General features: G+C 47.0%; 2 protein-coding genes across 2 annotated transcripts in view; both read left to right on the top strand.

Annotated features, from left to right (window-relative positions):
- Window positions 1–4,162, top strand: part of LOC136571976 (visinin-like) — a 33,340-nt gene extending 29,178 nt beyond the window's left edge. The window contains exons 2-3 of the mRNA XM_066572598.1: window positions 10–121; window positions 3,595–4,162. Coding sequence (XP_066428695.1) covers window positions 10–121; window positions 3,595–3,689 — 207 coding nt within the window. The 3' untranslated portion in view covers window positions 3,690–4,162. The remainder of the gene's footprint in view (window positions 1–9; window positions 122–3,594) is intronic.
- The window catches only part of LOC136631802 (membrane-spanning 4-domains subfamily A member 4A-like), a 452,683-nt gene that overhangs the window by 269,148 nt on the left and 155,619 nt on the right, over window positions 1–27,916 (top strand). The gene's annotated exons all lie outside the window — the stretch shown is intronic.

Below are 27,916 nucleotides of genomic sequence, written 5' to 3'. Positions count from 1 at the left end.
TGGTTGCAGGCGATATTCAAGATGATTCCTCCCGAAGAACAGAAGAATCTCCCCGACGATGAAAACTCACCACAGAAACGAGCAGATAAACTATGGGCATATTTTAAAAAGAAAGACCATGGTAAGTGACTGTAATAATCGTTATTCCCTACTGCCAGTCATTAGAGGGAAGATGTGCAGGCTTTGGTTCGTGGTCCATATTAAATGTCAGGGGGGTTAGATTAGGGCCTTGTCACGGGGCTCTACCATCTCCTCCCCTGGGGGTAGCACGGAACCCATCCGAGTTATCGCTAGGGGAGTTTCAAAGTCCTTGTTGTCACTCGTGACGCCACCGTTCCACCCTTTGAGGTGAATCAAGACGTTGTTAATAAAGAAGACACTGACAATACAAATGCACAAGACAAGCACACCCATACTTATAAAGGGGTCCCGTTAACTCTGGGCCACTACACAAGTCACAATGGGCACCCATTGAGGGTTCTCTCTGTCCTCTTTTTCATATTGGGGCTTTTTTTGTCTCATGGAGGGGGGGCCTATCATGAGGTAACCTGAGCCTGCCTTCTCTGGCAGCAGTCTGCAGGACCTCAGAGGGGCTGCGGCCGGTTGCCACTCGGCGAGTAAGTCACTGGCCCAGACGGTAATTTAGGCCAGTATTCCTTTCTTACCGGCTACATTAATGGTTGATAGAAAATAACTGCTAGCTGCGAGGCGGCCGGACAGCAACCCAACAAGCATTCAACTCACTCAGTCTGTAGCTCCGGTACGGCCGCCACCTCTGCTGTCATCAGTCTGTGACCCCTAGCCTCTCTCCAGGGTCTGTGTTTCTGCATGTTTATACACAACGCAGATGCCGGGAAGAGAGGTCACAGAATAATGACAGCAGCGGCCGCCAGATCAAAGCTACAGACTGAACGAGTTAAATGATTGTTGGGTTACTGCCCATAACAGGGCACTATTAATACTGGGGCAACTATAGGGGTCATTACTACTACTGGGGCCACTATGGGGGTCACTATGGTCATTATTACTACTGGAGCCATTAAGGGTTCACTATTATTATTGGGGTCACTAACAGGGTCACTATTACTACTGGGGCCACTATGGGGGTCACTATGGTCATTATTACTACTGGAACCATTAAGGGTTCCCTATTATTACTGGGGCCACTAACACGGTCGCTATTACTTCTGGAGAAATAGGTGGAGAGAGAAGTGAAGCAAACCCACAATGAAGACTGAGACTTTAAAGGCCGGGGAAGATACCCTGGTCTGAAAGTGCTTAAATTAGATATGGTAGATAACAGGAGGTGCTGCCATCCAGATTAAACCACCGATGTGGGAGGGTAGAATATGTTTAAAAAAAAGTCTGTTGTATAGGCACAGCTCTCCGGAGGCTCCAATGAAGGTACCAGGACAATTAGATGATTATCCAACTTCTCGTTTTATTTAGAATATTGAAATTTAATCCCCTTCATCAGTAGTGCGGGGATGACTTCACGCTCAGGGAAGGGAACTCATAACCCTCAGTACTGGGTAACCGAGTCATGAGCTGGAGCAAGGGAGAAATGCCTTGGACATGCACTCTTCTCCAGCTCATGACTCGGTTACCGAAATGTGTTTATTATTGGGGGTTTTAAATGTCAATATTCTAAATAAAACGAGAAGTTGGATGTTCATCTAATTGTTCTGGTTCCTTCGTTGGAGCCTCCGGAGAGTTACGCCTACAAAGCAGACTTTTCTTTTAGCTATTACTTCTGGCACCACTAAGGGGGACACTTACTCTTGGGGCCACTACTGGGGTCACTAATACTCAGACAAATGTCACTGGTACAAATATGTGTTGGGTATCGTGTGTATTGGCGCTTTTAATGCCTGTAAAATGAGTGAATTTTTTACGGGGTGGGAGGGGGGCGCCATTTCACACCTCACCTCAGGCAGCATAGAGGCTTATAGCCCCTCTGGTCACGTATCATATTACGGAGTTCTGCTGCACACGATGGAACATAGTAGCGGGCGCACCGTGCGGTTGTAAGACATTACACACATAGCAGTTAGGGATCATTTGACAATCCCGTTGCTCGGTTTTGTCTTCGTGTTGAAAAATGGCAAATGCGGAAGTGCCAGATGCGGCGCATACCAGACCCGAACGGGGTGATTATAATGGGTTCCATTCGGCACCATAATGCACTCCGGGGATGAATTCCAGCTGCTGCGATGCTACGTCCTCCGTGATGTTTGCAGAAATTAGCAATGGAGGCTTCTGATGTGACGAAGCCATAACTGCTGCAGCCGGATCTGTGTGACTCCCTCAGCACAAAAAGAGCCGCAGTTCATGACACAAACCAGAGTCAGAGGGCAGCCGGTACGCTGCACGGAGGGAGACAGTCAGCATTCCAACGAGGAAACTCCTGGGGTAGATTCCAGCACTGCTGGCAGAGAGCCCTAAGAGGCTCGGGTTCTTCTTTTTATAGTTGACATGAATTAATAAAGGAGCGGTTTTAATATTTCTACTGATTGTTGTGCTGGAATCTCCCATGTGGGAGTCTTTTTGCCTCTTTCTCCCTCCTCCTCTCTTCTATCCATAGACTTCTATGGGCAGCATGACACATCACCCCCCACGCACATTTCCTGTTATCTTTCTTTTTTTTTTTTTTGCTACCAGAGACATACTTCACATGACAACAGGCAGTGGACAGCGAGTTATAAGACAGGGAAACCCCTAGTGACAGCACCATAAAGGGATTTTTCAACACAAGAGTATAATTATAGTTAAAAAAGAGATTTTTCACATTTTGCTACTTATCTCATTGGTTACTGCATAAGCAGACGTTGTTTAAAAAGCCAGTGACCACTTAAATTAAAGGGATCGTACCAAAACCGACTTTTATCAACCTATTGATAAGATAGGTTCTAAAAGTGTGATTGGTGCTGGTGTCGTCACCGCTGAAACCTCCATGTCCCGTGTCCCCCTGTCCTCTGCACCCCTTGCAGTGAGGAGGAGACTGAATGGAGCGGTGGTCACACATGTGCGACGCTAATCCGCTTTACTTATTTTCTACTTCTGACATTGGCTACTACATAAGCAGAAGTTATTTGGAATACCAGTGCCCACTTAAATTAATGGGGTTATTCCAAAACCGACTTTTATCACCTACCCATAGAATAAGTGATAAAAGTCTGATGGGGTTTCACTGCTGAGACCTGCACTGATCCCGAGTACGGGGGTCCTGTGTCCCCCTCTCCTCCTCACTGTGAGCTGACTGCCACCCCCACAGTGACATGGAGATTGAATAGAGTGACAATCACACATGGACAGTGAAGCTCCATTCACTACAATAGAGATAATAAGACGGATAAGTGCGTAAGGTGGGCTGTTGGCTCATGCTGTCCATAGACGTCTATGGAGAGGGGAGAGCAGTGCAGGAGGTGAAGAGAGGCAGACAGACTCACACGGGGTAGATCTGAGTAGAGATTCTGAAATACTCTCTATGCTTATGGATAGGTGATAAAAGTTGATTTTCGGATACCTCCTTTGAGCTTTGGACGTGACTGGAGTGAAGTTTTCCTTCAATTCTTATTTTTTCTTGTTTTCCAGATAAAATTGCAGAAGGAGAATTCATTCAAGGCGTTATGGTGAACGATGACATAATGCGGCTTATCCAGTATGACCCAAAGTCTAGCAAGTCCTGAAGAAGTGAAGGGTGGCATGAAAGGATGCCAGAAGTGATTCCAGGAGGAGTCTATGTGTTTGTGAGCCATCAGGTCCAACTCTCTGTACAGTTATTAGACAGAACATGGATCAACCATCGCTTAGATTCGCTCTTCTACCAGTTCTAGAATAGCGCAGATGTAGCTTAGCGGTCTCACATGTGTAGTAACAGATACAAATTGTTACAGTCTCGGCTATTCTCTGTGGATGTGGCCTTTATACATGAACCACATAGTGAAATGTCAATTGTCTCTGCATCTCGCTCCCTTATAAAAATGACTTCAAAGCCTCCCCGGTAGTCCAAGCGCTCCGGTAGTCCCAGCCGTAGGGTTCATACATAAGACAGCCCCGCGTTCAGCAGCACACGGGGTTCCCTACCAATCTACACTTTACAGATTGCTACGTCACATACAACACATAGCTGGGCAATGCTAAAGAATGACTCAACGTCTCGTCATCAGATGCTCCCGTCTTTTGCTTACTGGTAGAGTAAGTAATGGGGATGGGCGCAGCGACGATTCAAAGTCGGAGTACATTATATGCCTTAAAACACAGTCCATTCTATGGAAGGGAACTTCACACGCTGCAGACTTGTTGCAGAAATTCCTGAGACTGTCCGAGTCATCTCAAGGGATTTAGTAGAGATCTAGGAGTGTATGCAGCATCTTGTAGAGGGTGGGGGTCCGCATGACCAGCCGCACCGGTGCTTTAAAAGAAAAACACATATATTTACATATACATACTGTGACACAGTGATAAAAGGTGATAAAATTGGATTTTCTTCCCATTTTTCCATCCGGTGTTGGGCCATCTTTGGCCTCAATGACTGCAGTCCCCCTCCGCGGCCGCTTCCCACCAGATTCCCATAGATGTGTGAAGGGATTTGCCTCCATTCCTGGAGGAGCTTCAGATAGTTATACGGGGTATGATGGCGGTACACAGATACAGCATTCTAGTTCATCCCAAAGATGCTCAATGGGACTGAGATCCGGACTTTGGGCCAATGAAGTTTGCATACACTCGTCCATGGTAACCCTTCACATACCGTTCCCTACGGAGGGTTTTGGTGTTAATGGATGTTCCAATGGCCTGTGAGACCCCCTGATCGAGGGCAGACGATATATTTAATGTCTTCACAGCTCCTACAAGGCTTCGTTGTCCACGTTGTCAGTTTATGAGGTCTCCCTGAAAGTGGCGGCACCGCATACACCGGATGGCTTCCATCTCCCAACAACATTGCCTTCTGCCATTTATAATAAATATCCCTCACTGTAGCCGCTCTATGGGCCCCTGAGCCAGTCGGGAGACCCAAGTCTGTAGCATGTGCTCCGTCTTGCATAACCCTAATTCAGCTAGTCTAAGCCCACCAGAGCAGACAGGCCCATGACCTGACCGGCCTACTGGGACTTCCCCTTGTACAGCCTACAGCCAGCCCATGGCTGTATATCCATGCACACACATACACATATTGTCACACATGTACACTTCTGGTCTGCTGCATTTGTCTCAGAGAGCGGGCCAGGCAGAGCGGGACAGGGCTGCTCCAGATGGGGTAATGATGGGGTAGTACCCGCTCCCCTCCTCTCTGTGCCCCCTGTATGTAATGCGTCTGCTATCTAGTGGTGATTATCTCCTTGGATGTTTATTGCTCCCCAGCAGATGACAGACTGCATTACATACAGATTGTGTAAGACTCCGTTCACACCCGCACTTGTCTTTTGAAGGATCTGGCACTTCATTGATACAAAGGCGCCCGACGGACCCCATTGACTATAATGGGACCCTTCAGGCTTCCACGGTATCGGACAAGATATTGTATCTGGAATTTTCACTAGATCCCCATCAGAGCCTCCAACGCAGGTGTGAACACAACCTTAAAACCCCCGAGGAGGAGAGCAGGGAGGGCACACTTGTGTCGGACCCTGCAGAAGGTCCCACCGAGGCTGCAGAAACAACCCCATTCAGGGGTCTGAAGCTGCTATTCAGTTGCAGAAATTGTAGCAATGAACCTGCGACGTGTGAACGTATCCCAAGGATGAAATCTGTAACAGGGATAGTGAACCACATGAAAAGATACCTTACTTCTAAGACACCAGATTTAGTTTCTTCACTTCTACTCCTGGCAATCAAAAGGAATGATCAGAGGTTTTTTTAATAGTAATGTACATTTCTTGACCTGTAGCTTCTATATTGTTCTATGGTGAGGTTTTTTTTATAGTTGTCTTAAAAGTCAATAATAATAATAAGTAGAAGAATAAAAAATTAGCACAGAAGAAAGGGTTAAATTTACTTCTTCAGTCTTAAAGGGGCGGTCTGGGAAAAAAATCATATTGGAATCTCCTCAGCACTGTATAGAAACCTAACGCCCTACTCCGTTCTCCCAGTCTCTCCGGCTCTCGTTCCGATGGCGCCCAGGACCAGCAATATTATCCCATCACATGATCATGTGACCTCTGCAATTAACGTGTATATATCAGGATCCGTTGGTAATTGGCTGCAGCGGTCACATGTCCCCTTGACGAGACGTCATCATTGGAGCTGGAAGAAAAGGACAGCGGAGGACCGGGCACCATTGGAATAGAAGCTGCGGGGATCGGGTGAGGCGACTTATTTATACAGAACTCAGCAGATTTCGATTCACTTTTTCTCCAAGACGGCGTCTTCAAGCTTTCAGATGATAGTACTGATCTTATACAAGGAATGAGCTTAAGGGGTTGTCAGCTGTAAACTAGTTATGGCCAATCCTCAGGACAGGTAATCAATAGTAGATTAACGGGTGTTCGTTGTCCAGGACGCCCGCTGATCAGCTGTCCATCAGATCACTACACAGTGTATCACCCTGGTGAATAGCCAATCAGAGGGGGCCCTGGGCAATGGACACCAGTTCATCTACTATTAATGACCTGAGGATAGATCACAAATAGTTTACAACCGGACAACCCCTTTAAAGGGAAACTCAGGGAAAACTTTTTATTGAGATAGAGTAGGCATATTGGAGGATATAACATACTTACCAAGAGCCACCCTGAGCAAACCTTAAAAAGTTTCCCTGGATGGGCCCTTTAAAGGGGTTGTCCAAGCTGTAACATCCCGGACAGACAACCCCGTCCCCATGCACTAACATAACAAATAGTGATATAGTCACCTCTCCCCGCTGCTGCGGTGTCCTGCGCCGCTGATCAGTCCTCTGCTCCGATCTGTGGTCACAGCTGCAGCCCCGCCCAGCTTATGGGCGGTCACTGGGGCTGCAGCCAATTACAGAGCTCAGTAATCGTAATTCATCCGGGACTGCAGCCGCAAACACAGACCGGAGCAGAGGACTGAGCACCGGCACGGGATACGGCGGGAGCAGCGAGTATATCACTATTTGTTATGTTAGCGCACAGGCAAGGGGGTGTATGAAGATGCTACAGACGGAGGGGAGCGGACGTGGCTGAACGCCGGGGACCCACAGAAGTGTTTCTAGATTTCTCAATTGTGATTGTAGCATGAGGCAACATAGGATTCAATGACAACAGGAGGGTTACGGGAGGGATGGGGAGGTTTCTCTTTATTTCTTGTGTGTTTCCTTTAGTGTTCTTTGTAAGTGGTGAGTTTCTATATGATTAGTGCGTCCGTCCACATTTTATGTTCAGCACCAATAATCGTTCCAATAAACACTTTTTGGCCACCATGTTCATTGCTTCATTTCTTTCATGTTTTTTATGCACTGCAGATTCCCTTTAAATCCATCATGTTAATCAGAGCCAGGATTCTCTGTAGTATACATAAATGTCATGAAGGAGTAGATAGAGATGATAAATGTGCTTCCAAGCTGATGAACTCACTGTATCATACCCTTGGATAACATAAGTTCCTCCACGGACATACCCCAGATCTAGTTCAGCCACCTACTCCTTTATTTTAAAGTGTCTTTGTCCTTTTGTGAGTGTATATATGTTATTAAAGTACACAACTTATTATTTTGTGTTTGGGAGGGTATAACCATTAGGCTATTCTCTTGCCTTTGGCAATTTTTCTGGTAATTGTTTGTTTAGCTAGGTATACCCTAGGGCTGTCTCCTTTCCTTACAATATGTAGAAACCATAGCAGCAGTCTACACCCACCAGCTCAGAGATACAGAAGAAGAGATCCTGCTCTCCTATGTGTACAGTGTATGGAGGCATCATAGCAGCAGTCTACACCCACCAGCTCAGAGATACAGAAGAAGAGATCCTGCTCTCCTATGTGTACAGTGTATGGAGGCATCATAGCAGCAGTCTACACCCACCAGATCAGAGATAGAAGAGATCCTGCTCTCCTATATGTACAGTGTATGGAGACATCATAGCAGCAGTCTACACCCACCAGCTCAGAGATAGAGAAGAGATCCTGCTCTCCTATGTGTACAGTGTATGGAGACATCATAGCAGCAGTCTACACCCACCAGCTCAGAGATAGAGAAGAGATCCTGCTCTCCTATGTGTACAGTGTATGGAGACATCATAGCAGCAGTCTACACCCACCAGCTCAGAGATAGAGAAGAGATCCTGCTCTCCTATGTATACAGTGTATGGAGACATCATAGCAGCAGTCTACACCTACCAGCTCAGAGATAGAGAAGAGATCCTGCTCTCCTATGTGTACAGTGTATGGAGACATCATAGCAGCAGTCTACACCCACCAGCTCAGAGATAGAGAAGAGATCCTGCTCTCCTATGTGTACAGTGTATGGAGACATCATAGCAGCAGTCTACACCCACCAGCTCAGGGAGAGAGAAGAGATCCTGCTCTCCTATGTGTACAGTGTATGGAGACATCATAGCAGCAGTCTACACCCACCAGCTCAGAGAGAGAGAAGAGATCCTGCTCTCCTATGTGTGCAGTGTATGGAGACATCATAGCAGTAGTCTACACCGACCAGCTGAGAGATAGAGAAGAGATCTTGCTCTCCTATGTGTACAGTGTATGGAGACATCATAGCAGTGTACACCCACCAGCTCAGAGATAGAGAAGAGATCCTGCTCTCCTATGTGTACAGTGTATGGAGACATCATAGCAGTGTACACCCACCAGCTCAGAGATAGAGAAGAGATCCTGCTCTCCTATGTGTACAGTGTATGGAGACATCATAGCAGTCTACACCCACCAGCTCAGAGAGAGAGAAGAGATCCTGCTCTCCTATGTGTGCAGCGTATGGAGACATCATAGCAGCAGTCTACACCCACCAGCTCAGAGGTAGAGAAGAGATCCTGCTCTCCTATGTGTACAGTGTATGGAGACATCATAGCAGCAGTCTACACCCACCAGCTCAGAGATAGAGAAGAGATCCTGCTCTCCTAAGTGTACAGTGTATGGAGACATCATAGCAGCAGTCTATACCCACCAGCTCAGATATAGAGAAGAGATCCTGCTCTTCTATGTGTGCAGTGTATGGAGACCTCATAGCAGCAGTCTACACCCACCAGCTCAGAGATAGGGAAGAGATCCTGCTCTCCCATGTATACAGTGTATAGAGACATCATAGCAGCAGTCTACACCCACCAGCTCAGAGATAGAGAAGAGATCCTGCTCTTTTATGTGTGCAGTGTATGAATATATCATAGCAGCAGTCTACACCCACCAGCTCAGAGATAGAGAGGAGATCCTGCTCTCCTATGTGTACAGTGTATGGAGACCTCATAGCAGCAGTCTACACCCACCAGCTCAGATATAGAGAAGAGATCCTGCTCTCCTATGTGTACAGTGTATGGAAACATCACAGCAGCAGTCTACACCCATCTGCTTAGTCATCTAACCAATGTAAGGCTATGTCTATGCAGGACTAATAAACAATGGTTCTATAATGAATGGCAGCTCAGAGAGATTAGTTTGCCCAATACGATCTGGTGACAGTGTGTGTCTTATAGGGTGAGCGTATAAAAGAGCAAAATTTGAGCCTAGAGAGAATTTCCTGAAGATACACAATACCCCTCCTAATGACAATATAAATAGATGTATTGGGACATTCCACCAAAATTTATAAGATACTACATAAATACTGGCGCATTCTCCTGGCCGATCCACTCCTAAAGGATGTCATTCATAAACATCCTTCTGTCACCCATCGAAGCGGGGCAAATCTGAAGAATGTTGTGGTAAGAAGTCATATTAATCTTCTACTACCGACTAAACATCTAAACATGCCCCATGGACTGGATGCACCCCATGGGGCCACTGCTCTCATTGCCCACAAATTATCAAGACCAAACACTTCACGAACCCCGTTGACAATAGAATATATGATATTTGGCAATTTATCAATTGTAGGAGTAAAGGCATCCTTTAGGCTGCATTCCCACGAACGTATATTGGCTCGGTTTTCACGCCGAGCCGATATACGTCGTCCTCAAGTGCAGGGGGGGGGAGGATGTAAGAGCCAGGAGCAGGAACTGAGCTCCCACCCCTCTCTGCCTCCTCTCCGCCCCTCTGCACTATTTGCAATGAAAGGAGGCGGGATGGGGGCAGGGCTAAGTTCCGAGAATTAGCCCTGCCCCCGTTCCGCCTCTCCGCATTGCAAATAGTGCAGAGGGGCGGAGAGGAGGCAGAGAGGGGGGCGGGAGCTCAGTTCCTACTCCTGGCTCTTCCATCCTCCACCCCCCCCCCCCCCTGCACACGAGGACGACGTATATCGGCTCGGCGTGAAAACCGAGCCGATATATGTTCGTGGGAATGCAGCCTTATATAGCGTGTTGCCCCTCTCCTAAAGTGTATGTGGGAAAGACCATACCAGATTTTCGAAACCATATCTCCAAACATCAAAGCACCGTTATAACCTGGGCGGACTCCCCGATTGCACGACATATTATTGAAAAACATGGGGGAAAAATTGATTCCCTGAGATTCATTGGCATTTGTTAGATTAAACTAAATGAACATAAAGGAGACCTGAACATTAAAGTCCTTAGAGAGGAGACAAGATGGCTTTATCACTCACAGCATTCTAAGCTAATTCACAAAAAGTCTGCCATCTATTATAGTTTGAAATATATATACATATTTTTTTACATATTCTATACATTTCTATTTCTTATGTTAAGTGCATCTGGATAGTTTTTTATAGGCTAGTGGATTACATATTCAGGCACAAATTGCATACAGCATTCATAGACATAGCCTTACATTGGCTAGATATCTAATGATCCCCCCCGCCTCTCTATAAAATGTCTGTCAGTGCAGCGCCTCTTTCACTGTAGCCTACCTGAGCTCCCTTGATAAAGCCTTGTGATGAAACATGTTGGGAGGGCATGTGTTATATGTGTTTTAGATTAGGTTTAGGGATGGCTCCACTATACAATATAGGTTTATAGATAGCTAGGCATCTAGGCAGTCCCTTTATGGGTTAATAGAGACTTCTCTGACTGCCAAAAGTCACGCCATTTCCCCAAACCCTACATGCTGTGTGTGTACATGAGACCACTCTGACATTGCTAATCTCTATCACAACTGTGTTCAATGCACAATCAGCATAGCAGTCTACTGGATAACACAGCAGTGCAGCAGCTCATATGCTATATGAACATACAGAGATCTCTCTGATATTTCCAGCCTATGTCACAACTGTGATTAATTAGCATAGCAATGTACTGAATCTTATCATTTGGCTGCTTCTTATAGCATCTTTATTAACACCCGCTGTGTCCCAGTATTGACTACCTGCAGTTATGTTGTTTCCCTGAGTCCAGCATGCTGTGTGACTATGATAGTGGCTATAAAGGACTGCATGCTGTGTGACTATGATAGTGGCTATAAATGACGGCCCTTTCAGCTTACCTAAGAAACCTATACCCAGGCTGCTTGCATAGCACCTCTATTAACTCACACTTTTGTATCATACCCTTTCAGCTTGCCAAGCCAACACACACTTAGTGCCTCTTTGGACATACTCCAGATCTAGTTCAGCCACCTACTCCTTTATTTTAAAGGGTCTCTGTCCTTTTTTGAGCGCATATATGTTAATAAAGTATACAATTTATTATTTTGTGTTTGAGAGGATATAACTATTAGGCTATTCTCCTGCCTCTGGCAATTTTCTTGGTAATGGTCTCTCCATTATTGCACACATATAAGAACAGGATCTCTTCTCTATCCCTGAGCTGGTGGGTGTAGACTGCTGCTATGATGTCTCCATACACTACACACATAGGAGAGCAGGATCTCTTCTCTATCTCTGTGCTGGTGGGTGTATACTACTGCTGCTGCTATGATCTCTCCATACACTGTACACATAGGAGAGCAGGATCTCCTCTCTATCTCTGAGCTGGTGGGTGTAGACTGCTGCTATGATGTCTCCATAGACTGTACACATAGGAGAGCAGGATCTCTTCTTATCTATCTCTGAGCTGGTGGGTGTAGACTGCTGCTATGATGACTTCATACACTGTACACATAAGAGAGCAGGATCTCCTCCCTATCTCTGAGCTGGTGGGTGTAGACTGCTGCTATGATGTATCCATACACTGTACACATAGGGGAGCAGGATCTCTTCTCTATCTCTGAGCTGGTAGGTGTAGACTGCTGCTATGATGTCTCCATACACTGTACACATAGGAGAGCAGGATCTCTTCTTATCTATCTCTGAGCTGGTGGGTGTAGACTGCTGCTATGATGTCACCATACACTCTATACATAGGAGAGCAGGATCTCCTCTCTATCTCTGAGCTGGTAGGTGTAGACTACTGCTATGATGGCTCCATACACTGTACACATAGGAGAGCAGGATCTCTTCTCTATCTCTGAGCCGGTGGGTGTAGACTGCTGCTATGATGTATCCATACACTGTACACATAGGAGAGCAGGATCTCTTCTCTGTCTCTGAGCTGGTGGGTGTAGACTGCTGCTGTGATCTCTCTATACACTGTACACATAGGAGAGCTGGATCTCCTCTCTATCTCTGAGCTGGTGGGTGTAGACTACTGCTATGATGTCTCCATACACTGTACACATAGGAGAGCTGGATCTCCTCTCTATCTCTGAGCTGGTGGGTGTAGACTGCTACTATGATGTCTCCATACACTGTACAGATAGGAGAGCAGGCTCTCTTCTCTATCTCTGAGCTGGTGGGTGTAGACTGCTGCTATGATGACTTCATACACTGTACACATAAGAGAGCAGGATCTCCTCCCTATCTCTGAGCTGGTGGGTGTAGACTGCTGCTATGATGTATCCATACACTGTACACATAGGGGAGCAGGATCTCTTCTCTATCTCTGAGCTGGTAGGTGTAGACTGCTGCTATGATGTCTCCATACACTGTACACATAGGAGAGCAGGATCTCTTCTTATCTATCTCTGAGCTGGTGGGTGTAGACTGCTGCTATGATGTCACCATACACTCTATACATAGGAGAGCAGGATCTCCTCTCTATCTCTGAGCTGGTAGGTGTAGACTACTGCTATGATGGCTCCATACACTGTACACATAGGAGAGCAGGATCTCTTCTCTATCTCTGAGCCGGTGGGTGTAGACTGCTGCTATGATGTATCCATACACTGTACACATAGGAGAGCAGGATCTCTTCTCTCTCTCTGAGCTGGTGTGTGTAGACTGCTGCTATGATGTCTCCATACACTGTACACATAGGAGAGCAGGATCTCTTCTCTATCTCTGAGCTGGTGGGTATAGACTGCTGCTATGATGTATCCATACACTGTACACATAGGAGAGCAGGATCTCTTCTCTATCTCTGAGCTGGTGGGTGTAGACTGCTGCTATGATGCCTCCATACACTTCATACATAGGAGGGCAGGATCTCTTCTTCTCTATTGGCCATCATTTTCGATTAATGAGTTGATTTGCACGTCATCTGGTTATCACATAAGCACAAGTCAGTGACGTCTGTAGAGTCTTGCCTGCTCCCCAGGTTGTCTCTTCTGCTCTGCAACAATAACTGTTTCAATATACTGGGAGAGCAGATAAGACCCTTCAGGGGAGAGGGGGAAGACCCAGAAGGAGAGTATGGTTTTTTTCTCATTGTACACTTTTTATTCCCTACCTGGGGATTCTACTGCGGATGTGCAGCAACATCTGCACCTATTTAGATTTGTGACACAGCTTGATTTCTACATTGAACCGAATCAGGAAAGTTCACAACAAACATACAGACACAATGGACACGCTGCAGGTTATTCTGCAGATGTTTTAAGCAGCAGGTTGATGTTATTTCTGTAAATCCGTCCACTTTGCTGCGAGAAGCTGCACATGTTCACAAGCCCTTGGCAGACAATAGGCAGTACATTCGCCTCCGGTGATCACCCGGTAAGGCCGAGGGCTCACAGCACTTTCAGAAAGATGCGGCAGCTTTTGTGGCAGTTTTTGATGCAGACTTTTAAGCCAAAGCCAGAAGTCGGTCCAAAAGGGACGCGGAATATACAGGAAGGACGTCTACTCCTCCTTACTGCTGGATCCACTTCTGGCTTTGGCTCAAAAAACGCCCCAAAAACTGAGTTAAAAAAAAACTGAATTCTGTATGTGACATCACCTTAAGATTGGTGGTTAATAAGCAGTGGATTCAATAGCCGTGAAGGACATAAGGATGTGACTGCAGCTGATGGGGGAGCGGGGGGTAAATATAAGAAAACTCCCTTACTGCGCCCGCTGCAAGAATATAACAATCTGTAATACATATATCCCAGCCTAAAAAGCCCGCTACCCATTCTAATGGCACATATGGTGCAATGCCGTGATTGGCTGTCACATGGTGAGACATCATATCCAACCCAGCAACAATGGCTGGCTAAGGGGAAGGCAGTGCGCTGCCATGGGGGGGGGGGGGGGCAATGGTTTTCTTACAGGGATAGTAACTGGTTTTTGAAAATGTATCCTAATCAGAAAACCCCTTTTAAAAGTGCATTTATGTAGTGAAGCCGATTCTAATCTAGGAGCGCATCAAGTGCTGTGAGCCGCTGATTGTCCCTCCGGTCCACTCTGAAGGATCTCTTCCATTTGACATCCTGCTGTCCGCGACCAAAGTGCTGATCATCTCTATGGCGTCGTACAAGAGAGCAGCCGGGATGCAGCAGCGGCCTAAAGCGATCCCTCCCAATGACTTCGCTATTCTCCACTTCTCAGTCAGCTCTCTGATCAGGGAAGAAAGTTGGAAAAAGGCTGAAAAAAGACACTTACCTGTAAAATGTCACCTTTCTCAGCCCTGGCACTTAGATCCAGAAGGAGACAAAACAAAACACCCTGCAGAATATATATAATAATAGGGGCTCCGGCACACGTGTGTTTTTCTTGCGCATTTTTTCACACAATATCGCTGTGTTTTTTCACGCGATTGTCCGTGGGACTTTCTAATGTTAAAAACGCGTCGTACAAAAATCACCAATCGCCAACCTGCGCTGCGCTTTAACATTAGAAACATTGACAATCGTGTAAAAAGAACCGCAGCGATATCGCAGAGTTAAAAAAAAAGCAAGTGGGTGTGAGCCCTAATAATAATCTGTATTTGTATAGCGCCAACATATTCCGCAGCGCTTACAAGACAGGGGAAATAAAAACAAGACCCCGGGTACATGTAGTAATCAGCTGATGGAGACAGTAAGAGGGGGGCTACAATGAGCTTACATAGTACAGATAATGGGGGGATACAGAAGGTAAAGGGGCTGGAGATGTGCATGGCATGGCGAGGTGGAGATGTGCACGGTATGGCGGGGGGGATGTGCACGGTATGGCGGGGGGAGATGTGCACGTTATGGCGGAGGGGATGTGCACGTTATGGCGAGGTGGAAATGTGCACGGTATGGCGGGGGGGATGTGCACAGTATGGCGGGGGGGATGTGCACGGTATGGCGGGGGGAGATGTGCACGGTATGGCGGGGTGGAGATGTACATGGTATGGCGGGGTGGAGATGTGCACGGTATGGCGGGGTGGAGATGTGCACGGTATGGCGGGGGAGTTGTGCACGGTATGGCGGGGGGGAGATGTGCACGGTATGGCGGGGTGGAGATGTGCACAGTATGGCGGGGTGGAGATGTGCACGGTGTGGCGAGGTGGAGATGTGCACGGTGTGGCGAGGTGGAGATGTGCACGGTATGGCGAGGTGGAGATGTGCACGGTATGGCGAGGTGGAGATGGGCACGGTATGGTGGGGTGGAGATGTGCACGGTATGGCGAGGTGGAGATGTGCACGGTATGGCGAGGTGGAGATGTGCGCGGTATGGCTTGGGTGGAGATGTGCGCGGTATGGCTTGGGTGGAGATGTGCGCGGTATGGCTTGGGTGGAATTGTACGCAGTATGGCAAGGTGGAGATGTGCACGGTATGGCTTGGGTGGAGATGTGCACGGTATGGCTTGGGTGGAGATGTGCACGGTATGGCGGGGGGAGATGTGCACGGTATGGCGGGGTGGAGATGTGCACGGTATGGCGGGGTGGAGATGTGTACGGTATGGCGGGGTGGAGATGTGCACGGTATGGCGGGGTGGAGATGTGCACGGTATGGCTTGGGTGGAGATGTGCACGGTATGGCTTGGGTGGAATTGTACGCGGTATGGCAAGGTGGAGATGTGCACGGTATGGCTTGGGTGGAGATGTGCACGGTATGGCTTGGGTGGAGATGTGCACGGTATGGCGGGGTGGAGATGTGCACGGTATGGCGGGGTGGAGATGTGCACGGTATGGCGGGGGGAGATGTGCACGGTATGGCGAGGTAGAGATGTGCACGGTATGGCGGGGGGAGATGTGCACGGTATGGCGGGGGGGGAGATGTGCACGGTATGGCGGGGGGAGATGTGCACGGTATGGCGAGGTAGAGATGTGCACGGTATGGCGGGGGGAGATGTGCATGGTATGGCGGGGGGGAGATGTGCACGGTATGGCGGGGGGGAGATGTGCACGGTATGGCGGGGGGGAGATGTGCACGGTATGGTGGGGTGGAGAGTGAGGGATGCTATACACACAGACAATGGTCAGGCCGTATAGTGACGGAATCAGAGTGACTGCCGGGGGGCGGTTGATTACGGCTAGCAGGAACTGCAGTCAGTAAGACAGGGAGCATGTTATCAGGCGGAGGAGTTTGGTTTAGGGGATACGGAATGCCTCCCTGAAGAGGTGCGTTTTTAGAGCACAACTGAAGTTTTGTGTGTCAGGGATTGCCCGGATATTTTTTGGTAGCGCGTATTCTGTATTTAATGGGCAGCCAGTGCAGTGACCGCCACAGGGCAGAGGCGTCCGAGTAGCGGCTGGACAGGAAGATGAGCCGGGCTGCTGCATTCAGGATGGATTGGAGGGGGGAGAGTCTGGTGCGGGGGAGGCCGATCAGCAACGAGTTGTAATAATCGAGCCGGGAGTGGATGAGGGCAACAGTGAGCGTTATTAGCGTGTCCACAGTGAGACATTATATAATATACTGATTGTGCAAAAAAATTTAGCAGGATAGCAGCATAGTAGCCCAGCTCACTGAATAAATATTGTACCAGAGTCAAGCTCAGTACATAGATACAGCACCGGAACCCAGCTCATAATATAAATACAGTAGCAGAACTGCTACAAATTGGTTGTCGGCACCCTGTGTGACCTCACGAGTAACACATAACTAAGTCTGGCCATGCTCTGTGTTAATCCTTGATTAAAGAGGTTTTCCAGCCAACGCCCAACGGAATACACCGGGGTTGGAGTGGACGCCACTGCTCCGATCTCAATGTAGTGGCCAGCACTTGTAATTGCAGGCGCAGCTCCCATTGATTTCAATGACACCCCATGAAATTATGAGCACCAGCCAATTCACAGGGGTCAGAGGTCAGAGCAGTGCTTTCGCTCCAACCCCGGTGTATCCCAGTGGGAGCTGCCTGGAAAACCCTTTTAAGTCTGAAAATAGAATAAACATAATTGTGTTAGCATGAAAGCACCAAGCGGCGGAGGACCGGGGCTCGACCGCACATCTGGTTTCACCTTTTACAGGCAAAACATGCCTCCGCTTTGGGTACACAGTTCTGTCCCATGACCAGAGGGGGAGGGTATTTTACCTGCAGTTCTTTTCTCTTCCTCCGATCCACGAGTTCCAGATCCCGTTTCCAGCTTTCTATGAATGGCCGCAGTAATTTTTTAACTACATAATGCACACTATGCACTGCTCTGTGACTGGCCAGAGCCGATCACATGAGCAGTGCTGGCCAATCGGAGAGCAGGTATAGTGCATCGGTAGTCTAACATTACAATGCACTGTGGGGATTAGGTAGTCTGGGATTGCATCATTTATCTTGGATCGCCAATAACAGGCCCAGGAATTGGCAGATCGGAGAGACGGCAGAGAAGAACAACTGCAGGCAATGTACCGCCTGCCCTCTCCGATTCCAGAACATCATTTTGTCCCCAATCCGGAAGGTCACTTTCATTTCCTCTAAGGGTGGCACGAACAAGTGGAGTAACTGACCTGCTCAGCCCGTCTCCACTGGGTGGTTTTTGTTACTCTGAGCATGAACCCTTTCCTATATTGACTCCCAATATAAATACTGCACAGCTCATGCAGGTGTCAGTGTCACATAACTTCATTATGTGGGTCATTATGATTACTATACCAATGTACTATTGCCCACCCATTACATGCTTTCCGAACTGTGCCCCCTGCGATTAATTATAATGCACATTGTTTTGCAGGTTTCCATTCATTTCTGGCATTTAGTGCTGGAAAAAATAACAGAATGGGCAACATAAACGAATGAAAAACAGAAACCTGCTAAAATGGAGCTTGGCTGTGGTGCTGTATTGATGTTATGAGCTTGGTTCTAGTACTTTATCTATGTACTGAGGCAAATTTCTGCAGGATCTATGTTTTGAGCCTGGTTATAGGGCTCTATGTATGTGCTGAGCTTGCTTCTGCAGCTGTATATATGATATTAGCTTGATTCTGGTACTATACTTATGTACTGGACTCCATTCTGGTGCTATATATAGGTTATGAGCTTCATCCTGGTACACTGTTTATTCATTGAGCTGTTCTGGTTTTGTATTTATGTTAGGTACTTAGTTCTGGTGCTGTATTTATATACCGAGCTTGGTTCTTGTGCTGCATTTGTTATGCCCTTGATTCTGGTACTGTATGTATGTTATGACCTTAGTTAGGGAGCTGTAATCATGTTACGAGCTTGGTTCTAGTATTGTATCTATGTACTGAGCTTGATCATGGTGCTGTATATATGAGCTTGATTCTGGTACTTTATCTATATTATGTGCTTGGTTCGGGTGCTCTATTTAATATTATGAACTTGATTCTGGCAGTGCATTTATGTTATAAACTTGGTTCAGGTACTGCACTTATGTTATGATCTTGGCTCTAGTACTGTATTTATTCCCTGAGCTGTTCTTTTGTGGCCATGCTGCTATCGTGTTGCTTTCTGTACAAGTAGAATACAGTCTGACTGCGATACATAATGTTTACTCGTATGACAGGGAGGGAGGGGCACTTCTTTATGTTCCAATGATGTACGTCAAAGTTATTGAACAACAATTTTAGCTTTTTGCTTTGCTTATATTACCCTGTTTCCCTGAAAATAAGACATAGCATGATTTTCCAGAATTTTTGAGGATGCTTGAAATATAAGCCCTACTCCAAAATTAAGCCCTGCTAACAGTTAATTTAAAAAGTCAATTTAAATAGTGTCCAGGCAGCTATACATGTAAAAAAGTTAAACCTTTTTGAACAAAAATTAATATAAGACACTGTCTTATTTTTGGGGAAACACGATAATAGTAAATTGCAACAAGAGTAAATCCGACATTTCTTTTTCTTTCTTGAGCAGAAGGAACAAAAAGTATTTGATTCCGGTAACTTATCAACAGTTAAGACCGGACATAAATGGATTGAGATCTAAAATAGGAAATGTTATGTGTGCTCACAATTAGCTGGGCTTTTCCAATCCAGTTAGTTAGGGGACATAATCCTCCTATCAGAGGGCTGGAGAAAACCTCCAGTAAGAAGCTTGTGTCTAATATGGAATGACCTCCAAAGTCACACAGCTTGTACTGGGTAAACCTATTAAAACATGTGCCAGGGATAAGACAAGTCTGTTCCCTGCAGCAGCTCCATCACCTCAATTGGTTTTCTATAGCCGGACAACAAGAGTAACGTCATGGAATTCCTGTATAACATCCACTCTTTATATACCTTTCATAAATACCTATAAAACCGCTGACCGGTGAAGTGAATGACACCCAGTACTGACTTAGACTCAGGTCCACCCACACCATTCAGGGCATCAGCTGATAAAATAATGCCATCGTTGGCCAGGGGCGTAACTAAAGGCTCTAGGGCCCTGATGCAAAACGTGAGCTGCCCCCCCCTCTATCTGTACCCGTACCCATACCTATGCCATGCTGCACAGAGGCATAACTTGAAGCTCCTGGGCCCCAATGCAAAACCTGTAACAGGACCCCAACTATAATGCTTTATTCATAGTACTGGGCTCTCTATATGGAGAAGAGAGGCCTTATGGGCCCCCTAAGGCTCCTGGGCCCGGGTGCAACCGCATCCCCTATAGTTACGCCTCTGTCATTGGCAATCCAAACAAAAGCAGTTTTGGCATCATCCCATGAAAGGTCGACCGTACGCAGGTCTTCTACAACTGTACGTTGGCAGATGATCTTCTGCCTTCCCTTCTGACACTTCCCATTTTTTGGGGTTTCATCACATATTCTTGCCAGTCTTATCGAAGGGAGATGTAAAACGCGTCCAGCAAACTGGCGTCGGCCTTCGGTGACTTGAGAATGGAGTGACCGCGTATCAGAGCAGCGGTACATTTTTTCATTGGTAACCTAATAATGGTAAGCGACCTTAAAGGAATCACTGTTGGAAACCATCAAGTCGCCGGTTGCATCGTGTGGCCGTTCTCCATGTTTCAGATGTATGTAGCGCAGTCGAAGATACAACCTCTGAAAACTATCGTCATAATTGTGGGATGTTGAAAAGTTGCCCACTCCTCCCCGATACGGCACTGGACATTGTGTTCACCATCCCCGTCATTGGCGATTGCACTGCCTCAATAGACAAACCGGTCGACCTCTTGGTTGATCATGATTGAGGCGTTTGTGGACGTGGGGTATCCAACTCGCAGTTAGTCTGTAGACCAGCCATAAATGCTTCTTGTTCCAGAGTTGGTTCTGTGTGTTGGAGTTTGGGGAGCGATGAAGCAAGAAGAGCTGTATCATCCGCAAAGTCCAAGTCAGTAAGCCATTGCAGTGGGTTACGTCCCACAATGCCAACTAGATTCAGCCCGATTGTTCGTTTCATGACGTGGTCGAGCACTATGCTGATGGCGACAGGATGCAGCCTTGGTGGACACCTGAGTGGACGTTGATCTGTAGCTCATGTATTACTTCGAATGCAGAAACTAGAGACGGAGTACAGTGCACAGAAATGGTAATGAACTGGTCAGACATGCCTCCAGATCTGATGATCTTCCATGGGGCATCTTGGTGGAGGCCGTCAAATGCTTTATCATCAATAAAACTCACACCCAGCTTCTGCTGGAACTCAGGGCTGTTTAAGGACGGTTCACAGTGGGAATATCTTTATGTTATTGACACTTCGAATAACACTGATTATCTGGTGCCAGTCGGGGGCAAATACTGGGCAACAAGTGTCAGTCTGGAGTTGTGTTAGAAGCAGAAAAATGGACAAGTGTAAGGATCTGCGCGACCCGGGGCGTAACTAGAAAAAGCTGGGGCCCATAGCAAAATTCTGTATGGGTCCCCTTTGTCCATGAACATCTAGCAGCCCCATGTAAAATATATGTGAAAGTTCATGCAAGAACATATTTTCCTGACAAGAAAGAACCAGGCCACCAAGCGTGCCCTGACCCGTACAGGCTTAGGACTAATGTAACAAACAGCCATGCATTGATGTAAATACAAGGCACAAACCATCACCAATCTTATTACTTCTACATGGTCACTGAACAAAACCCGCTGTCTCAAGACCAACGTTATCAATAATACCACTTCATAAGGACCGAATAATATTACTACACCATGATGCCATGTTACCACCACATGGTGGCTAATACCGCCACACTGTTACTGTATAAAAACCACTATTTCCAATATTAACACTATATGAAGGTCAGATACTCCTCCCAGGGAGTACCTACATATTACCGTCACACAGTGACTCAATGATATCATAATGCTGTTACTGAAAGAAATCACTATACAAAAACTAATATTACCCTTAAATAGTGACCATATAGCGGTGGATACCAGAACTATACAGGCATTCTTCAGACTGTATAAGTGATTGCAGTACCATTATATCCAGTGATTATAGGTGGCATCCTCTCTAACTGTAGTCTATCGCTTTCCCTTTTCTTCTCCATCCGTCGAGACCACAATGACAACTTCTCCCGGCCACTATTTGTCTCTGCAGAATTGAACATACAAACATCTTTGGCTCCTTGCTTTTTCAGCACCCTTCCCCCATTTTCCACACTTCTACACAATCTTCCCCTATATAAAGCCCCAGATAGTAAAAAGATCCCACACAGTAAGAGCTTCCTTTAGTACCCAAATAAGAAAGATGGAAAAATACCTCTACGGCGCCATCTATTGGATGGCAGCATTCCTTCAAAACAAAGTGACTTTATAACAAGTCTTACCAGGTTTCCACGAAAGTAGGCTTTACCCCGATAGTAAGACCTACCCCGTTTTTCTGGGGCTTGAAATATAAGACCTCCCCCGAAAATAAGAGCTAGCTAACCTTCCCTGTCAAAAAAAATCAATACTCACCTGGTGTGCGGCATCCCTATAGTCTCCGGTGGCGCTGCGGCAAACTTCTGCCATCTGCTATTTCAGCTTCTTCTGGTGACGGGTCTTTGAATACCCAGGCAGGGTATTCAAAGGCCCGTCACCAGGAAGAAGTTCTTTTCCACCCGTCAATATTAATGCAGCCTTTTAAACCCCATCCCTGTTAATGCTCCACCTTATGCCCCCATCACCAATAATGTCCCCTTAAGCCTGACCAGTAGTAATGCTCCTCCTTATCACTATTAATACTTAACCTTGTATCCCCATGAGTAATAATGACCTTAATAAAATAAAAATAAATAAATCTTGGTATTTGTATAGCGGCAATTATTATTTATTACCCCCCACCAAGCTGGGTTCTCAATTTACCGACCTCGGAAGGCTGAGTCAACCTTGAGCCGGCTACCTGAATCATGCGGGGATTGAACTTGCGACCTTCAGGTCGTAGGCGACAGCTTACACTGTGCGCCACACTGGTTCCATTTTTCCTCAGTCCTGGCTAGCGCTGGCATGTGCACAAGTGACCACTACAGCCAGTCCCTGATCCAAGATGCCCAGGCCAGGGTTTGGCTGCAGCGGTCACTTGCCACTTAGCATGTGACTAGGCTAATAGAAAGTGAAGGACAGCATGGGAGCAGAGCAGCGGACAAGCAAAAGATCCGCTAACTATATATTTTATTTTATGGTCCCCTCCTCCCAGTTAGTATCGACATTCTCAGAGGTCCTGACAGCCCAAACCCCTGATTCCACCCACCCACAACCAAGATGTGGGAGCAGGAGGACCACATACCAACCTGCTCGGCTCCTCCTGCTCTATAACATGCTGACTGCAGATCAGACATTCAACACCACAGGTTCCTTAGAGCTTCTCCAAATTACTGCTCGGTACAACCTAAAAAGTTGTATAACTTCCTTGTTTACGGTAATTTCACACAAAGTTTTTTCCCCCCTCATTTTATGTGAATTTGATTCATTTGTTCTTTCAGGGGTTTCTAAGAACTACAAAATACGGATCCTAAAAGATCCAAAACACATGAGAGGGAATCCAGCAGATCCGGTTTTGGTTCCTTCTATTCTAGCTCTGTAGTATCACGGGCCTCACCATCTCAGCTGGTCCTTCTTGTCTCAGGAGTTTGTAGACACCTGAGAAAACAGGAATCGGTTTGCCTTGATTTTTAACTCACTTTCTAGTATTTCATTTAAACCTGATCTACGAATTAGTTAATCCCCTCTCAGCACTTCATGTGCTCCAAGCTAAGCCCTAAGCATCAAATGTCCGAGAGGAAAACCATAACCTTGTCCACTGCAGCACTTCATTCAGCCTTAAGTTGGCACTGACTACTCAAGCAACTCGAGCTTCCCTTACGTCCCACAGCAGCACCAGTGAGGGGGGAGCGGGAAGAATCTTAAAGGGGTTGTCCCGCGAAAGCAAGTGGGGTTATACACTTCTGTATGGCCATATTAATGCACTTTGTAATAGACATCGTGCATTAAATATGAGCCATACAGAAGTTATTCACTTACCTGCTCCGTTGCTAGCGTCCCCGTCGCCATGGCTCCGTCTAATTTCAGCGTCTAATCTCCCGATTAGACGCGCTTGCGCAGTCCGGTCTTCTCCCTGGTGAATGGGGCCGCTCGTGCCGGAGAGCTGCTCCTCGTAGCTCCGCCCCGTCACGTGTGCCGATTCCAGCCAATCAGGAGGCTGGAATCGGCAATGGAACGCACAGAGCCCACGGTGCACCATGGGAGAAGACCCGCGGTGCACTGTGGGTGAAGATCCCGGCGGCCATCTTAGCAAGGTAAGTAAGAAGTCACCGGAGCTCGGGGATTCGGGTAAGTACTATCCGTTTTTTTTTTTAATACATGCATCGGGTTTGTCTCGCGCCGAACGGGGGGGCTATTGAAAAAAAAAAAACCCGTTTCGGCGCGGGACAACCACTTTAATGAAATCAAGTAAATAACGCAATTGATATAATTAACCCCTCCCTTTCCTACCCCCATATAGGGGCAGTAAGCTCCTAGTGATACGGGTTTTTTCTGCCTCGTGCAGGTGGACGGCAGCTGGAGCAGTATTGTACAATTAGGATAGAGGGACATCTTCTACATTTCGATATTAGATATCTCAGATCAGGCTGGATAAAAACTTATTGATCTTCTTCTCTACAAAAAAAAATAAAGGCCAAAAAGCCGTGGCAGCCAACATGGAGTAGATTGATCAAAGCACAGTAAGGGTAACGTATTTGTCACACCATCTGGAGCCGCCAGCCTTTGTTAAAGGCACATTTCACTCCAGAATGCTAGGACTAGGGGAATATATGGCATATTTGCATTGCTGAATCCACGGCGAGCGCCCCTCCCCGACTTCCGCAGCAAATACCGTCCATAACATGCTATGGAAAGCGATTTTCCGCACGCGGAATGCTCTATTTTAGTGCGGTGTCCGCACAGACAGCTTCCATTGAAGTCAATGGAATCCGTCCGACCTGCGGCCCTTCCACAAATAACATTGCATAAAGGTCGCAGGACCCACATCATCACCTGCCGACAGTGCCGGAAAAACGGGAATTTTCCTTACCGATAATTCCCTTTCTTGAAGGCATCATGACGGCATACGCTGGAGGTCGCTCACCTGCTGACCTGATGGGACAGGAAGAGGCAGAACATAAAAAGCACCTCCCCTCCACCAACACCAGTGCTTTCCAAATAACCACAGTGACAGAATACTTAACCAGGAGGTGTGATTTTATTGTCATCACACACCTCAGACAAAGAAACATAAGCATACACCTCATGTGTTGGACAAACAAGGATGACCATGTCGGTGGGGGGGGAGCCCGTATGCTGTCATGATGCCTTCAAGAAAGGGAATTATCGATAAGGAAAATTCCCGTTTTCCCTCCGACATCATGACAGCATACACCTGGAGGAATACCAAATAACTGGCATTGGCTTTTTTAGGGAGGGATTACTGCTTGAAGCACCTTCCTCCCGAAGGTTGCATCCTCACTAGATTTTAATGTCCAGCCTATAAGGTTTAATAAACGTATGACTAGAAGTCCACGTGGCTGCGTTACAAATCTGTTCGATTGAGGCGTGCGCTCTTTCTGCCCAGGAAAATGCCACCGCCCGAGTAGAGTGGGCTTTCAAACCTTCTGGGGGAGGAATGCCCTTGGCTTTGTAAGCCTTCTGGATGGCTCTCCTGAGCCACCTTGCTATTGAATCTCTAGAAGTGGCCTTCCCTTTGGCCTTCCCCGGAAATGGAACGAAAGTTTGTCAGTCTTTCTGCAATTTTCGTTTGCCTCAAGGCACGCTAGTGCAGCTCTTTTAACATCAAGATTTATGTAGCTTCTGCTCCTTTTCATTTTTAAAATTTAGACAAAGGCTGGAATGACTATTGGCTGGCCTCCGTGGAAGTCTGACAAGACTTTGGGTTGGAGGGAAGGGTCTAAGGAGAATACGATCTCATCGGAGTGCATAGTCATATATGGGGCCCTTTGCGAAAGGGCCTGGATTTCACCCACGCACATAGCCGACATAACTGCCACAAGGTGGGCTACCTTGTACGTCAGCAAGGCGATGGATAGGTCTCTAATAGGTTCAAACGGGGGATTGCAGAAGGCCTGAAGGACTATAGTCAGATCCCAGGGGGGTGCCGTAAGCCTTATAAATGGATGCAGTCTACTCACCCCTCTAAGAAATTTCCTTATTCCCTTGTGCTCAGCAAGCGCGAGATCAAAGAATGCCCCCAAAGCTACTACTTGGACTTTGAGGGTATTTGGATTCAACCCTTTATCCAGGCCTGCCTGGAGGAGATTTAAAATTTTACAAATGTCTGACTGGATGTTCTGACCCATCCATTCTGAGAATTTTTTCCCGACTTTGGAATAAATCTTTTCTGTCAAGGGCATAAGGCTCTCGCAAATAGTGGAAACCACATTAGACGATAGACCCTTTTCTAAGAATTTTACCCGTTCAAGATCCAGGCCGTAAGCCTGAACTTGTGAACCCCCAGGTAAAGGAGAGGACCCTGCAGCAATAGTCCAGTTTTGGCGGAAGATGGAGAGGCTTTCCCACTGACAGATCTCAGGAGAGGAAACCAAGGTCTTTTGGACCAATAAGGCGCTACTAAAGTTACTGACAGCCTTGGCCGCAGTAATTTTCTTAGGAGGAGCGGAATCAGAGGTAAAGGGGAAAAAAGTGTAAGCTAAGTCCCAAACTCAGGGGTGAGAGGGGGCGCCTGTGCCTAAGGCTTGTTTCTCCGAGTCTCGGGAAAAGAGAAGACGGCACTTGGTATTTGCTCTTCAAGCAAACAAATCTATTTCGGGTACCCTCCATTTTGAAACGAGTAGGCTAAACACTTCGGGATGGAGTCCCCACTCTCCTGCGTCCACTTTCTTCCTGCTTAGAAAGTCCGTGGCTGAATTCTCGGCTCCTTTTATGTGGAATGCTGACAGTGACCTGGTTGAGAGTTCCGCCCACTGAAGGAACCTTCCCGCCAAATGCTGAAGTAGAGGATTCCTGGTGGTACCCTGGTGGCGAATGAGTGGCACTGCCATCATGTTATCGGAAAAGATCCTCACATGCTTCATCCCTACACGGTTTGCAGGCTACGTAGGGTTTCCCAAACCTCATTAAAGGGGTTGTCTTCATACAGAAGTTATTCACTTACCTGCTCCGTTGCTAGCGTCCCCGTCTCCATGGCTCCGTCTAATTTCGCTGGCTTCTTGCTTTTTTAGACGCGCTTGCGCTGTGCGGTCTTCTGCCTGGTGAATGGGGCCGCTCGTGCCGGAGAGCTGGTCACCGCGTCGTCATCGTAGCTCCGCCTCCGTCACGTGGTGCCGATCAGCCAATGAGGTGGCTGTATCGGCAGTGGAACGCGGAAGACAGAAGAAGAAACTCCACGGTGCACCATGGGAAGACCCGCGGTGCACCGTGGGAGAAGACCAGCGGCGCCATCTTTAAAAGAAGAAGCTGCAGAACGCTGATGCAGGTAAGTGCAATGTGCTTGTTAAAAACTAACACATGCTTTCTTTTTTACAGGGCATAATGCAGGGGTCAATTTAAAAAAAAAAAAAACGCTTTCGCCGCAAGACAACCCCTTTAAGTTCTCTAAAATTAGATGAACTGGATCTCTCATGAGGGTCCTATGTACCCTATATATGGCCACCTTCAAAGTGGACCCCTCACCCTTTGGCACTGGCATCCGTTATTATCGCGTGGGCCCAAATTCCAGTCGGATACCCTTGAAAGGTTGTCTGAGGACAACCACCAGTGGAGTGAGGATCTAGCCCTAGTGGAAATAGGGATTGTCCTGTCAAGTGAGGACTGACTTGTCCCAATTCTGGAGGATAGGTGTCTGGAGATCACAGCTGTGGAACTGGGCCCAGGGAACCACTTCAATGCATGAAGTCATTAGCCCCAGGATCTGCATCGCTTCTCTTATTGAAACTGT

The sequence above is a fragment of the Eleutherodactylus coqui genome, chromosome 6 (genome assembly GCF_035609145.1).
Source record: "Eleutherodactylus coqui strain aEleCoq1 chromosome 6, aEleCoq1.hap1, whole genome shotgun sequence".
Taxonomy (NCBI): domain Eukaryota; kingdom Metazoa; phylum Chordata; class Amphibia; order Anura; family Eleutherodactylidae; genus Eleutherodactylus; species Eleutherodactylus coqui.
This window is presented reverse-complemented; position numbering and strand designations above follow the sequence as displayed.